This window comes from Eretmochelys imbricata, chromosome 1, assembly GCF_965152235.1.
Source record: "Eretmochelys imbricata isolate rEreImb1 chromosome 1, rEreImb1.hap1, whole genome shotgun sequence".
Taxonomy (NCBI): domain Eukaryota; kingdom Metazoa; phylum Chordata; order Testudines; family Cheloniidae; genus Eretmochelys; species Eretmochelys imbricata.
The window spans coordinates 287,487,790-287,502,925 of NC_135572.1; the positions used below are offsets into that span (position 1 = coordinate 287,487,790).

General features: G+C 38.6%; 1 protein-coding gene across 2 annotated transcripts in view; it reads left to right on the plus strand.

The window, feature by feature from the left end:
- PPP1R12A (protein phosphatase 1 regulatory subunit 12A) overlaps nt 1-15,136 on the plus strand; it is a 211,603-nt gene that overhangs the window by 173,163 nt on the left and 23,304 nt on the right. For both annotated transcript variants that reach the window (XM_077832675.1, XM_077832676.1), the window contains 4 exons: nt 9,721-9,737; nt 11,728-11,869; nt 13,082-13,186; nt 14,493-14,540. In XM_077832675.1, the coding sequence (XP_077688801.1) occupies nt 9,721-9,737; nt 11,728-11,869; nt 13,082-13,186; nt 14,493-14,540 (312 nt within the window). The remainder of the gene's footprint in view (nt 1-9,720; nt 9,738-11,727; nt 11,870-13,081; nt 13,187-14,492; nt 14,541-15,136) is intronic.

The window sequence follows — 15,136 nt, forward strand, 5'->3', positions numbered from 1 at the left end:
AGGCAAGGCAGATTAGTTATCTTTTGTTTTATGTGAATTTTCCCTGTGTTAAGAGGGAGGTTTATTCCTGTTTTCTGTAACTTTAAGGTTTTGCCCAGAGGGGGATCCTCTGTGTTTTGAATCTGAATACCCTGTAAAGTATTTTCCATCCTGATTTTACGGAGATGATTTTTACCTTTCTTTTTTTTAATAAAATCCTTCTTTTAAGAACCTGACTTATTTTTTCCATTGTTGCAAGATCCAGGGGTTTGGGTCTTTGATGATTTTATAACCAATTGGTTAGGATATTATTCTCAAGCCTCCCCAGGAAAGGGGGTGTATAGGGCTTGGGGGGATATTTTGGGGGAAGATGTCTCCAAGCGGTTTCTTTCCCAGTCCTTTGTTTAAAACGCTAGATGGTGGCAGCATACTGGTCAAGGACAAGACAAAGTTTTTACCTTGGGGAAGTTTTTAACCTAAGCTGGTAAGAATAAGCTTAGGTGGTCTTTCATGTGGGTCCCCACAGCTGTACCCTAGAGTTCAGAGTGGGGAAGGAACCCTGACAGTTGCAAAGGAAGAAAGCTTTGAAATCTGTGAGTGTGGGTGAAAAAAACTATTATATCTTAATCTATACCATAATATGGCATAAGAGAATACATTTCTGTTGACCGAAACATAGAAGTAACACACTAGTGAATCAGTTGTTGTGTTTGTATAAGTGTCATTACACATTCCTCAGCCACTTTGGTTAAATGATTCATTCTGTCCTCTTTTTTGCTGCTTTTGTATCTTTTCTACAAGCCTAATGGATTGTATGTTCATATTTCCTTTCTTCTTCATCAGTCTTCAGTGCAGATTCTTTGGTGCTCTCAGATCTGTAATTATTCTTTCATGTTGCTACACTGGGCATTACTTCTTCCTTATTTCTTTCTGTGGAGTTGTAGTCTGATATGTGATTATGGTAATTTCAAAGGAGTTACGTGAATATAAAGCCAAAGTAATACAATAGTAAATCAAGCCTAAAATTGTGTAAGTGCTTTTTAATACACTGTGTGTGTGGGCAACTGAATATATTTTTTTAATCTCTTGATGAAAGCATGTAGGTTAGATTCAGAGAGGTGGGGGCAGAGTGATGCAAGCAAAACTGTGTGGATGCTAACTTGCGGGATTTCATTAATGAACTTCTCAAATAAAGCTACACACTGTACCACTACTAAATGTTGTCCAGAACCTAATTTTTACACAGGATTGGACTGGCTGAACACCATGCTCCTTGTTCATCAAAGAAGTAGTGGTGGGCTAAGTTCTTGCTTTTCCAAATGATGCTACCTCCAGCTGAACCATTTCAGCATGGTGCACAATACAGTAGCCAGGTAGTGTAAGCAAGTTGAGAAACAGATAACTGCGTAAAGAGAATCCCGACAAGGGGTGGGAATAATAATTTTTAAGAAAGTAAAAGGAATATTTGATACAATGAGCCAGGGAAAAAAACAACAAAAAAAACCTGCTAATCGGGCTAGAAACTATATTACTTGTCAGATGCAGGCAAGAAGTGCTTCTTCCAGAAAAGCAGATTCCAGCATCAGAGTTGCAGGAGAACTAGTTGGAAATTGAGCCTCCTTGCTGAAGGGAGGAAAATGTTCACCATAGCATAAACTATCATATAGAATGCCAACATGCTTCATTACTTTCTTTTAGATTTGTTGATAGCTTAACCACTTTAGTGCCTTGTAGGCTGGGAATTTCCCTGCAGCTTCTTAGCTAGGAACTGAATTGTTCTGGAAAACTTAAGCACAACTGGTGTGGGTGAATGAAAAAGCTTTTTGCGTTCTATTCAGAAAGTTTATACTTGCATCTTTGGGGGGGAAAAAATGAATGAATGAGTTTTGTTCATACTTATTCAGTAGATAACACTGAGATTTGAGGCAGAGGTGAAATTTGAGAAATCACTTCAGTAATTGTAAAGCTTTAACCGTATGAATCTATCACACTGAGGCTTATCATTTGCCATTAGAACTTCTTAGAAAGCTGAACTGTCTCTAGTTATGGGTCATTTAACTTAAGTTATTTAAACTCTTTTCTTCAAACATGAATTGTGTGACTGTTGTGTACTGAGTTGTAGGTAGGGTTGTGTAACAAATTCTAGCTGGTATTACTACAAACTATATTTTGATTAATTTTGATATTTTAAGGCATACGTATGAGAGTTGGAGGCAGAGTTAAGGTTGATTTTGAAGCTTACCTCTCATTTCCTGGCATATGAGTGCTTAATTTCTCAACCTTACCATTAACACGCATTTTTTGTATGAATAGAGTAGAAGGCAAAGGAGTAAGTGGGGCTCCATTCATGTATTCTGTAATTCTGCAGCCATAGAATTTGCTGCATATTCCATGTCCTGTCACAGAAATGGGCTGCAATGTCCAATCTTTCATTTTTTAAAAATTGTTTGTTGCTTATGGTTGTGGAGAGCACCTTAAAAATATTAACCAGTTCTAAATTTTTGCAGTGTCCTATTACTGAGTCTGCAGACCACTTCAAATAATAGCTCTGAAAATGTGAGAGTTCTCTTCAACAACTGTACCTTCAGTTTAGAGTTATGCTTTGTTTATACAAACATCTGGTATATCATCAGAAAATATGGGGACAGCATGAAAATTGGTTTAATGTTAAAATAAATAATACAGGGCTATTAAAAACTGTTTTCAAATATAATTGAAGTTGATGTCTGATGCAGCCAGAGTTCTGCAGAATTCAGGTCCATTTTACCAGAGAATACATTGGGTTTGGGGTGTAATTGCTTTGAACTTGTGAAAGTGCTTTTAGTTTGCATCTTGTTCAAAACATTAACCCCACATCTTATATTTGTGTTTCAAAATATTGTGCAAATTCTGCTGCTTCTTTCTTACCTCTGTTCCCAGCGTTTCCAATGTTGGTATGGGCCTAGAGTTCTGACAGTCTTTTACAATTCAGTCCCATTCTAAGGCTAAGCAGACTTCAAGTCTCTTGTTCCTCCAGTTAAATAGCAACCGTTCTATTAATAATAATTTGAATCTGAAATCTTAAACTAGTAACTAAATATTTTGTGACAATTTTGGCCATCTCTAAAGAAATTAGATAAGAAAATGTTTTGAATACTGACTTTCGATTGATATGCAGTCTCCTTCCTAAATTCCATGACAAAAAGTGAAATCTCTGCTTCTTTTCAAGTGGTTCTAAATACTGCACATTCTATGAAATAATCATAAACCCTCTGCTGTGTGTGGTGCTTAGAGAGAAGCTGAAAAACTCCTATCTCCAAGGCACCTGTGCACAATTGTTGTGTAAACTTACTGTCCTAAGCACAAAATTTACTTGCCCACCTTTACTATGATGATTAATATTGGAAAAACTGATGTTTTTCTCACTTCTGCATACCCAAACCACCAGTCCCAATAATCCATACAGGTTATGAGGGAAATAAAAATTCATAACATGTTTTTGAAAATATTTAAATACAGTTTGAAATAATTTGATTTTGCTGCTTATTTTACATATTGGTCAGAAAATAAAAATCGTTTGAGATAATGAAGTTCTCTGTTACTCCCTTAAGTGGTGCTGCTGATGCTTTCATTGCCTAGTGAAGTTACAAGCCAGAGATAGAAGATGGCAGTTATAAAGTTCTGACAGCCTTGGCGGTAACTCAAGAATTTAAACTGAAGGGAAGAGGTCAAGAACAAGTCTTGCAGATGCTACAAAGAAAGTTGAAATAGACTTTAAACAGAATGGTTTCTGGCATGAACTCTGTAAGGAACCTGACAAATGAGTTAAATATTTTTCAACATCAGAGGTCTTTGAAAAGTTGTTTATAATAAGTCCTCAGTCTACGCTTTGATGTTCCCTGTACAGAACTGCATTTTCACTAGTTAGCTGATCGTTCATCCCTATTTTTTTTTAAAGAAAAAAAGACAAACAGCAAGAGTTTATAACTTGAAGGTCATCATAATATAATTTTACTTCAGCTCTTCTGTGCCAGGAGCAAGGATTTCCCAATACAGCACATAAATTCAAAATACCTTGCTACTTATAGGAAATCTGTGCTCTCACAAGGAAGATAAACTTAGACCCACACAAGAAATAAAGATAAATTGCTAAGTAAACTGGAAAAAAAAAAACCCAAAAAACCCTTGTCTGCAAATGGTTCTGCAATACCTCAGTCTAAAATATTAAAGGTCTTTCTTTGAAGCCCTATATTTAATTACAGTATACCAGTACTGTTCACTGCTCTCTATGCTCATTTTCTGAATTGGTATCCCTTTGTAGTCTCAATTTCAAGAGGAATTGTATTCCAGACCAATGCATTCCATCAGTGTAGCATTGTGCTGGAGAAATGCTACAGATTGATTACCAATAATGTCTGTTATTCTAAGTGTCAAGTTCTAGAAACCCTTATCTTAAATTGGTTTGAATGCTGAGTAGGGACAGAGAGGGGGTTAGGAAGCAGTGCTGCCTGTAAGCCAGGACTCACTGAAAATAAGCACATCCATTTTCTGCACTGGTGAATCAGATCTGTTTTTTGTGAATACAAGCCAAGGAAAGACTGAAAAGTTTTGTCCAAATTGATCATTTGTCATATCACTAGCAATGAAATCTTTTCAGAACTAGGATGGATTTCAAGGAGGAAGGTGACAAAATAATGTAACTAGTAGAAGCTACTTCAGTAGTTAAGTTGTCATAAACACTGATTTTTATAATGTGAATTCCAGAGCAATATCACTGAACAGTTCACACTGTTGCCGCCAGACATGCTTGAATGACATGGTTTATTGCTGGTTTGCTGTAGGGGAGGTATTTACTTTAGCGATGTGTTGTTTTATTGTGCTCAGGTAGTCTTCAGCAATTAGTCTGTTCTGTATCTTTTTACTAATTAGAATGTACTTCAGAATTTAATTTGGTCTTGTAAATTGCAATCCATGATTTATTTTGGATATTATTTTGGGATAGCTATTTGGCCTTTTAGCAAAAATAATGCTCAAAAATTGGAATGTTAGAACCTGATTTGCTAGAACTGGAATGTTGGCCAGGACACTTGACAAAGATTAAAGCCCTCACGGAACTGCCAACTCTCATGATAATATTGCAAGTCTGATGTTAGGTGTTATTTTAGAAGTTTTCATTTCACAAACTGTTGCCACTCTTTCATTACTTTCAATAGCGTTTAAGCCAGGTTGCCCTCATTAAGATTACCAGTGTTTCCCTAAGCTTTTGCACATAGAAATGAGGCTACTGTTATCTCAATTGACAAGCCTTCCTTTTCATTATGCATGGCACAGGAAGGAGATAGTGAGGGAACAGGAGGTATAAGGATGGTGGTGGTGGGAATAATTAAGAGGGATCGAGGGAATGCTGGAGGACAGACTGAGAGGAAGGGTAACAGGAACAAAGTAATATTGGAGGGCGGGCATTGATTATGTGAGGGGCAGACGTCAATGTGGAGGACGGAAGATGGCAAGAGCAGGCATGGAGAATGGGAGAGTGGTGAAAGCTTTGATGAGAGGGAGATATGGAAGACAGATAGAGAAGGAAGGAAAGACAGATCTCCCACCTCAGAGGTTATGAGAGAGGCTAACATTTTGTTATGGAATCCTGCTTCAGCTTCAGGGTGGTGGGGCAGAGTTTGTCAGCTGGCGGGGGAGGTGGCCCAGAGCTCCTGGGCAGCAGGGACACCCCCATAGCTCCTAGTTGGTGCAGGCAGACCCCCTGGCTCCAAGATGCTCCTGGCAGCAGTGGGGACTCCGCGCTCTCAGCCACCATGGGTGTGAGGAACCCTGGAGCCCCTAGCAGCAGTGGATGCTGGACCCTCCTCCCTCCCCATTTTCTCATAGTTATTTTTAATAAAAGTCAGGGACGGATCAGGGGCTTCTGTGAATTTTTGGTTCTTGCCAGTTACCTGTCTGTGACATTTGATAAAAATAACCGTGACAAAATCTTAGCCTTAATTGTGAGGGAATGACAGATTGATCACCACCCAGCAGTCCGAGGGAGGCTTCCCTTTCTGTTTTTGCCTTTTCACATGCAAATTGGATATAAGGGTATTCATAGACTTTAAGGTCAGAAGGAACCATCATGATCATCTTCTGACCTCCTCCACATTTCAGGCCACAGAACCTTACCCACTCCTCAAATAGACCCCCTAACCTCTGGCTGAGTTACTGAAGTCTTCAAACAATGGCTTAAAGACACCAAGTTACAGAGAATCCACCACTTACAGTTCAAACCTGCAAGTGACCTGTGCCCCATGCGGCAGAGGAAACTGAAAAAACCCCAGGGTCTCAGCCAATCTGACTTGGGGGAAAATTCCTTCCCATCCCCCAATATGATGATCAGTTAGACCCTGAGCATGTGGGGCAAGACCCACCAGCTGGACACCTGGGAAGGAATTCTCTGTCATAACTTAGAGCCTTCCCCATCTAGTGTCCTATCTTCAGCTTAAGGATTTTTGCTATGGGTAGTTGCTGGTGCGCCACATGCCATCATAGGCTCAAAAATCTCCAGGCAGGCAAAATGCAGATATAATTTATTTTCAAAGTCTTGTGGTGATTAATCCAACAGCACAGTAATGGATAAAGTATAAGAATCAAAATAGAATAGAAAGTCATTTTTTGAGTACTGAGTCGTAACTTATGGAAGCTTGAGGTTGCCAATATTAGGATAACAAATGTCACTGGATGTTTAACTTCCACCTAGGCAGCCACCAAAGATTGACACAAGTGACTTTGATTTAATACTGCACTCCAGTCTTGTTTTTTAGCTTTCAAATCATCTGTTTGTGGCAGTTTTATAAAAACTGCTCAGTAACAACAGTGACTCAGGGTACGATTAGTGTACATATGTCCCCATTTTATTTTCTTTACTGATAATTGTCCTAAGGGTCAACAAGACTTCTATGGTGAACTCAATACATGTTTTCATGAGATTCTGCAATTTTTCTTGTGTTGTTTATATGGCCCCAGTAGTGTGAATGGTGTTTAGAGATGCGGAAAAAATGAAGCAGTGTGATTAACAATGCACAAACAATAATGGAAAATTGATGGATAAAATTAGGCACCAGACTCTGTTCAGTTTTGTGACTGCATTAGGAACACAGACTGACAACTGAAAATTTGCTACAGCGTTCAAATAGTCTCATGTGTGATGTGAATGTTCACAGATATCTGTGTTGGAAACGTCTCACCAAAACTCACTTTCTGCAGAACTCTTTGAAAAACCTTCTGAATGCTGCAGATATGTCTTCCTGAGCTCCCACGTCACTGTCAGTCCAAAAATGCCAGTGTTCAAAGGGTTAATGTAATCTTCTAGCAGTATTTATTAAATGCGGAATATTTTTGGTTGAGACAGAAAAACTTAGAAAGGGAGCAAGAGGGGAAAATAATAAGCAACGTTAATATAAAGGCAGCAACAACAACAACAATCCTTTCCTGGTCGGGGGGGTGGAGGGCAATGTTTGGTCAGACTGCACAGGGAATGCACTGTCCCAGAAGTGAGGAGGAGGGAGAAGAAGCCATGCCTGAGAAATGCTCCCTCCTCTGTGGTTGAGTGGGTGGGATGTTAGTTGGATCAGAAAAAAGGATGTTCTGCCCCCGGGGGTGATGGTAGAATGTGCATTTCCAAAGATGCCAGATGCCCCTCCTTTTCCTTGGGTTCTTGCATCCTGTTGTTAGGCTGGGGAGAAAAAGTAGGAGCTGATTTTTCCTCCCCCACTGCTCTCCAAACTATTGAAACTTTTCCCCCAGGCTTCAAGACTCCCTGCCTCTTCAACTGCCCCTCTCCCTCCCTGTAGTTCTAGATAGGGGATTGTTTCCAGGATGCAGGTCTTACTGATCACCTGGGTTTTGGGATCAGGAAGGAAACTTTTCTTATTGGGCCAAATTAGACACGGGTCAGATGAGGGTTTTTTGCTTTCCTTACAGCACTGTGGAGGTGCAGTTGAGAACAAATAGAATTTGGAACTCCAATATTAAGAGATAATATGGGTCTGGGTAGTTTGTTGTAACTTGGGCCAATGCAGATAAAATCTAAAAGGACCAGCTCCCAGACCTTGTGCTTGTAAGGAGAAGGGAAAGCCAGCATTCTTTTCAGACTGAGCTTTTTCTCTTACCCCACCCCCACCCGGCCACACACACACACACCCTTGGTACGCTTTATAGCAGGAGTTCTCAGACTTTTGTACTGGTGACCCCTGTCACACAGCAAGCCTCTTGAGTGCGACCCCCTCCCCCTTATACATTAAAAACAATTAAATATATTTAACACCATTATAAATGCTGGAGGCAAAGCGGGGTTTGGGGTGGAGGCTGACAGCTCGTGACCCCCTGAGGGGTCCTGATCCCCAGTTTGAGAACCCCTGCTTTATAGCTCCCTGAGTCCTGGCACTAGGCTGCGGGGTCTGCCCTGGGTTATTAGTTATGTAGGGAGCTCTGTAACTCCACACTGGACCCAGTTAAATGCCTGGTATTTGAGAAGAGTGATCACGTTCCGCCTCCAACCAATGTTAATAAAATTGCAGCCTGTTGCTTAAAATCCATTCCAGTGTCTCTCTCATGCAGCAGGGTTTAAAATCTCTGACTCAGAAATAGAGTGGAACCTTCAAAAGAGCGCAGCGTTAGCCTAACTTCACTCCCACCGAAACTAAGGGGGGAGGGAGTATTGCTATCGAATTTAGTGGGAGTAGAGTTAAGTCAATGCTAGCACTGTTGAATATCTCAGAGGGGAAGAGGAAAAATGAGGTATTTGGATTTTTTTGTTTTGCTCCTTACAGGACAACAAACAATCCAGCCCTTTCAGAAATTCTCCCATACATCATAAAGATGTAAAAAAGGAAACAAAACTAAATCTTAAGCCAGCCTAGCAGATGAACATTGCTGGGAATGTGCAGGTGGCATTATAGTCACTGGAAAGAACCTGCATTCATAAAACAATACAATTATATTGATCATTCAAAGGAAAAATAACAGAGAACTACACATTCTATAGTGTTAAAGTGCATTCCCGCACATACAATTTGATTAAATTTGGTTCTTGACCCAACATGTGAGACTTTCCTGTGTCTGCAAACTCCTCTGTAATTTGGGAACCTGTTAAATTACTCTTTTGTATATGATCTTAAATTGAGTAGCTGTGTACAAATGGTTTCATTTTGCTACATATTGTTGGGGCAGCAGTTCAGATTCCCCACCCAGTTTACTCCTGTTTAAATAACAGTAATGCCAATATTTTTCTAGGATGCCACTGAACGTTGTTCAGGATGATATGTAGTGACTCAGACAATTGAGCTCTTAAACTACTGTTCTCCAATGAAAAAATAAAGGGTAGGAGGAAGAGGATTGGAAGTGGACAAAATCCTTATGTCTTATTTAATACGTTTGCCAAATGGCAGGGAAACTGCGGAATTTACATACTTCTCAAACAATTCTAACGTTTCTGATCATGCTTAAATCTAAGCCTTCTAATCAGTCTGTACTAACTTCTTTGCAAAACATTTTTCTGGCAAATATATTTTAGCACATTTCCTTTTTTTCTATAGCCATAACAAAAAGAAGCTGTACATGGTGTTCAGATAATACATGGTTGAATAACATTCAGCTTCTCGTGTGCTTTAACACAAGTCGGCCATGCTACATTTGTTCATGGATATGTTGAATATGATATTTAATGAATGTACCAATACCAGTTTGTCCAAATGTTTTTTTTCTTCTTTTTTCCAGAGTGATAGTCTTTCAAGGTATGTGTTTGATTTAAACAAATCATTTATTTATAAAACAGAAATCTTTTTGACTCATATTCTGTTTTTTAAGTTCTTAATTTACAAATCCTACTTTGCTATCAATAGTTGGTTAGGTTAAGCTCGGGAAAAAATGTTAATGCTGTAAAGATTTAGTATGTTTTATATAAAATATAGTAATAAAGCCATAGAATTGACTTTTTACACATTCAGGCAGGTGGGAGATTAGAGGGGACCTGAAGATATGTTCAAAATGTTGTTTAGGTTATGTGCTGAATTATTTAATTATACTGCACCTAAAATATGCTTGGTACTTTGCAGAACATAATCGATCCAGTCTGTGTCTGATGCAATTTATAATGCAAAGCTAAGATTTTCATAAACGTCAAGTGCTTTTGACTCTCAATTCTTGGATACCCAGTTTGAGACACTGTAAGGGGCTTCATGCTCAGAAAGTGCTGCCACCTCTGAAAATCAGGCTTCTTGAAGGTTTCTCAAGATGAAAACCCAAATCTTCAGTCACTTCAGAAAATCTTGGACTAAATTTTTAAGACATAAGGTGTAGAGTATACGTTAGATAAGATGGTGTTTGTTTTCTGTCAAATCTTGCTTCTGTTGCCCTAAATGTTGGTTGAGTAGAAGGCTCCCAGGAAAAATCTCTGCTGGAAGTATTGAAGTGTGGTACATAGCACCCAAATAAGCAGTGCATTAATATTTACTAGCTTTTTAAAATTTTGGTCTGACTAGTCCAGGCTCTCCTTCTCTGCCTTAAACTGTGTGTCTGGCTTCCACGTAACAGGTATCGTGTTTTCCAGCTGGAAATTGGAGTTTACTTGTCAGAGAGAAACAAATCATGCATTCCTCACCCCTAATAATGTGCATTTCTAGATGTTACTTACGTACAAAAACATTTCTTAAATAACAATGAATGTATGCGAATATGACTTGGCTTTTGGTAAGCTAGTGCCATTGCTCTGATCGGTGGATTGATACTGAATATGGAGCATTCTGAGGTGATACACTCAATGGGAAGCAAAGCAGGCTGCATTCAGTAGACATGAAATGCAAAGTCAGTGAACATTAGAAATAGTCTGAAAATGCCACTTAACTCATCCATTTGGAGGAGTTAATCTTAAGGAAGTAATGTTGCAAAAATCCTGAACTATGAAGTATTTTATTTATAGTCGACTCTTTTAAACGAAACCTGCAAAGGAAAAAATGGGCGTATACTCATTGTAACTGCTTTATGATAAATGGCCTGAAAAACTTCTTTAAAAATAGACAAAAATACAATCTGCTTTTGAAAAAAAACATTAAGAAGTCAGGTCCTGTCTGTGCTAGAAACCTCTGTGTTAAATGAGGACATTACAACAGCTGAACCATGCAAGCTTAGCAATGGGAAGGGGAACAGATTTTTGATCAGATTGTTTAAAGCCATTTGGTGGGTTTTTTTAAATATCTATTTTACTTCAATGACTAATATTGAATAAAAGAAGCCTTTGTTAAAGGAACCGCACTGCTTCTGTTAAGGTAGTTGAACTCTCAATTAATATCCTTGAAAATTCCCTGAGGTCCTCCAGTAAAACTGGAAAGACCAGACATGACTTGGCTGATCTTTTTGAAGTTAATAATAATTCAGTCCTTATAAAAGATGAACAAGCAAAGAAAAGTTGAAGCCCTCTTTTAAATAATCTTGACAAGGTCATCTTCAGAATCATGCAAAAATGTCTTGAAGGAATGTATTTTAATTCAAAAAAAATTCTGACATAGAAGGCTAATTTTGCACTCCCTAAGCCATCGTTGGCAGTCAGAAAACTTGTTTTCATATGAAATAGATCTTAATGCTGAATGGAAGAAAGAAAACTTTAAAAATGCTTTCCACCAGCTAGAGAGAGGATAGGAGATAATGTTATGAATAAACTACGTATGCGTGATACACTGCACCACGTTAGCAATGTCATGGAAATAATGACCTTTACTTCTTTGAAAGATATGATGCAGGATCAATCAGCACATCATCAGGAGACCGTTATGATTCGCTGCTGGGGCGGTCTGGGTCGCACAGTTACTTCGAAGAACGAAAACCATATTGCAGTAGGCTAGAAAAAGAAGATGCAACTGACTTTAAAAAGGTATCTGGGCCAGTAGTTCTGATATTAAAATAAACCTTTATTTGTGGTCTTTTTTTTCCCCCCATAAATTCTGTCCTGAAGTAATCAGATTACTCACATTAAGTCCCAAATCCTGCCTCAGCCTAAGGTCTGGTCTATACTGCGGGGGTAAGTCGACCTAAGTTATGCAACTCCAGCTATGTAGATTAAGTCGATTTACTGCGGTGTCTGCACGGCACTGGGTTGATGGGAGAAACTCTCCTGTCAACTTCCTTATGCTTCTCGTTCCGGTGGAGTACCGGAGTTGACGGGAGAGTGATCAGCAGGCAATTTAGTGGGTCTTCACTAGACCCGCTGAATCAACCCCTGGTGCATCAATTGCTGCAGCGTTGATCCCTGGTAAGTGTAGACATACCCTAAGTAACTCAAGTCGGAACTCCTCAGAGGCAAAGGAAGAATCGTATCCTTCTCCCTGGCTATATAGGAGCTTCTGGCCCTTGCATTCACCTCTGCAAGAGAAGGGACGGTCCAGAGGAGCCAAATGACACCACATATCACTGCCTTGGTCCTTGCGGCTAAAGGTGATGGTAGAATTGCTTGACATCTATAATGGAGCCTTTTGTTTGGTGCACTTGTTAGTACAATGTAAAATCTAGTCTTGTTGGTTGAAAACTAGAAGATACTTGTCAAGAAATGAGCAACTGTTCAACTTACTGTCAAGATGAGATTTTTTTTTAGGAGGAAAATGTTTCAGACTGTTTTCTGTATTATGGAAATATAAGGTAAAATTATCATACATTTCTTCTTGTCTGTAATATAAAAGACAAAAGTTTCTCCTTTGAGGGAATTTAAACATTTTATGTATGGAAGCTAGAATTTTCTTGTAATACTACTTACAATACTTTTGTCACCCTTATGAAATTTTACAGCATAATTTAATAAGGGGATAAGCTAGTAATGTTGTTTAGAAAATGCTCTAAAAATTAGTTGAAATGATATTGTTTCTGCGGGTGTTTTAGAGCCATTTAGTAGTGGGAATATAGTTCTCTATTAAGTTGGTTCAAAACATACACAGAAAAGTACTGTTCTGTTCTATAGAACCTCTTGAGTGTAAATTTGCTTGTTCTTTTCTTACAATTAAATCAAGTTTTAGAAGACTGTAGCCCCTTATACATTAAATAATGCAGCCAAAAGAGATGCACATTTCTTAAATCTGTCCAAATTTTCTCTTAGCTTTACGAACAGATTCTAACTGAAAATGAAAAGCTGAAAGCACAGTTACATGATACCAACATGGAGCTGACGGATCTTAAACTACAGTTGGAAAAGGCCACTCAGGTTTGTATTCACACACACACAGGAAAGTCTCTAGCTGGTAAAATGGGTAACAAACCAGAAAATCCTGGAAATGGAATTGGCATTTTTCTCAGATGTTGGCTTTATCTTCCCTTTTTCTAAAAGAAAGGGGCTAAGTACTGCAACTGCCATTGTTGCTGGAGATGAGGGAAGGCTAGATGGGTCTGGTCTGAAACCTAATGCAAATGGTAATTGTTAAGGTATCAATGATTCTTGCCGGCATATATCTAAGTAATTTCTCTGCAGGGAGGAAGGTGTAAAGACAGAAAATGATTCTACATTGTTGAATTATGTTTATGTTCAAAGTATAAATGTTTAACTTATGAACTGATTAATTTATGAACCTGATGGCAGGTTGTTACAAATTTGCCATGCTGTCACTGGCTGATTAGGCATCCTGTCTTGCAGTTGAACAGCAAATAATGCAACTCTAAATCGGTGCAGATAACTGCTCTTAAATAACTGCGGCATATGATGATATCACATCGTAGATTAATAGTAGGTTTTTTGTTTAAAACTATTGTAGAAAGAATTTACAAATAAATATCTGTACCCAGTATACATCACTGTAGTATCTAAGGGCTTGTCTACACTACTGCTTAAGTCGATGTAACTTGCATCGCTCAAGAGTGTGAAAAGGTCCCGCCCTTTCCCCCAAGCGATATAAGTTGCATCAACTTAAAGTGGTGTCCATTCAGCTTTATGTTGTCAGGAGACGCTCTCCTGCCAACATAGCTTCCGCCTCTGAGTGAGGTGGAGTAATTAAGCAAATGGGAGAGCGCTCTCCCATAAGCATAGCGTGTCTTCTGCACTACAGCAGCTGCGTCAGTGTAGCTCAATAGCATAGACTAGCCCTAAGTATCTCAAATACATCAATGAAATCATTGATGTAATACCTTTAATGGTAAGGCTCTATTAACTTATTTTGCCAGAGGTTGCAGAAAGATTAAATTACTTGTCCGAGGTCACACAGGACATCCGTGACTGAGCCAGGAACAAACTCCATTCACTTTTATACCATTCCAGAACCTTAACTACAACACTGTCTCTCAGAATATAGGTATTAAAGAGTTTTCTGGGCATGAGATTAAATACTATGTAAAATTGTATGTTTTGATTTCAGGAATACAAAAAAGCTTTGATTTGTTTAATTCTTTGTCTTTTGTCTTGTCTTTGACAGTTAAGACCATGAAGAGCCAAAATATTGATTGATTTTTTTACTGTTTGCCTCCTATATTTTGTTTTTTCACCATAAATCCCACATATAATTATTAATATTGTATTTCAGAGACAAGAGAGATTTGCTGACAGGTCACTCTTGGAAATGGAAAAAAGGGTAAGTTTCTGCCAAAGATCTAGTGGATATTTTAGTTTGGTTCTTTTTGTTTTCCAGTCCCAGGGTGGATATATTTTAGTGAACTGATTCTTACGATTTAGATGTTGGGTTTGTAGGATGCAAAGTGGCAATAAATGTAAGGTAGCATTATAGGCAGTAATTACTTCTTTTAATAAGTTATCCTCAAACTGTCAGTTATATTAGAGAGATAAAGTCGGTGAGCTCTGTGTGTGTCACAGCTCTGTTCTACCTTGCATTTAACTCCGAGTGATGCTCCGAGTATCTTTCCTAGACCTGAAGAAGGGCTCTGTGTGGCTGTCTCTCAGCAACAAAAGTTGGTCCATTAAAAGATATTACCCCACCCACCTTGTCTCTCTAATATTCTGAAACCAACATGGCTGCAGTGTAACACTGCATACAATACTGTAATTTGTTAAACAATTTTCCCCAGAATTATGTCTAACATTCCATATCTCTAAGCAACTTCAAACAGCTTCATTTAAAAAAAAAAAAAACTCCGCTTGCCACAAAACTTTCTCCTCGTTTACTTAAAATCTGATGTCTTGGAACTTTCCAGGGTGAAAAGCAAGTAGTAG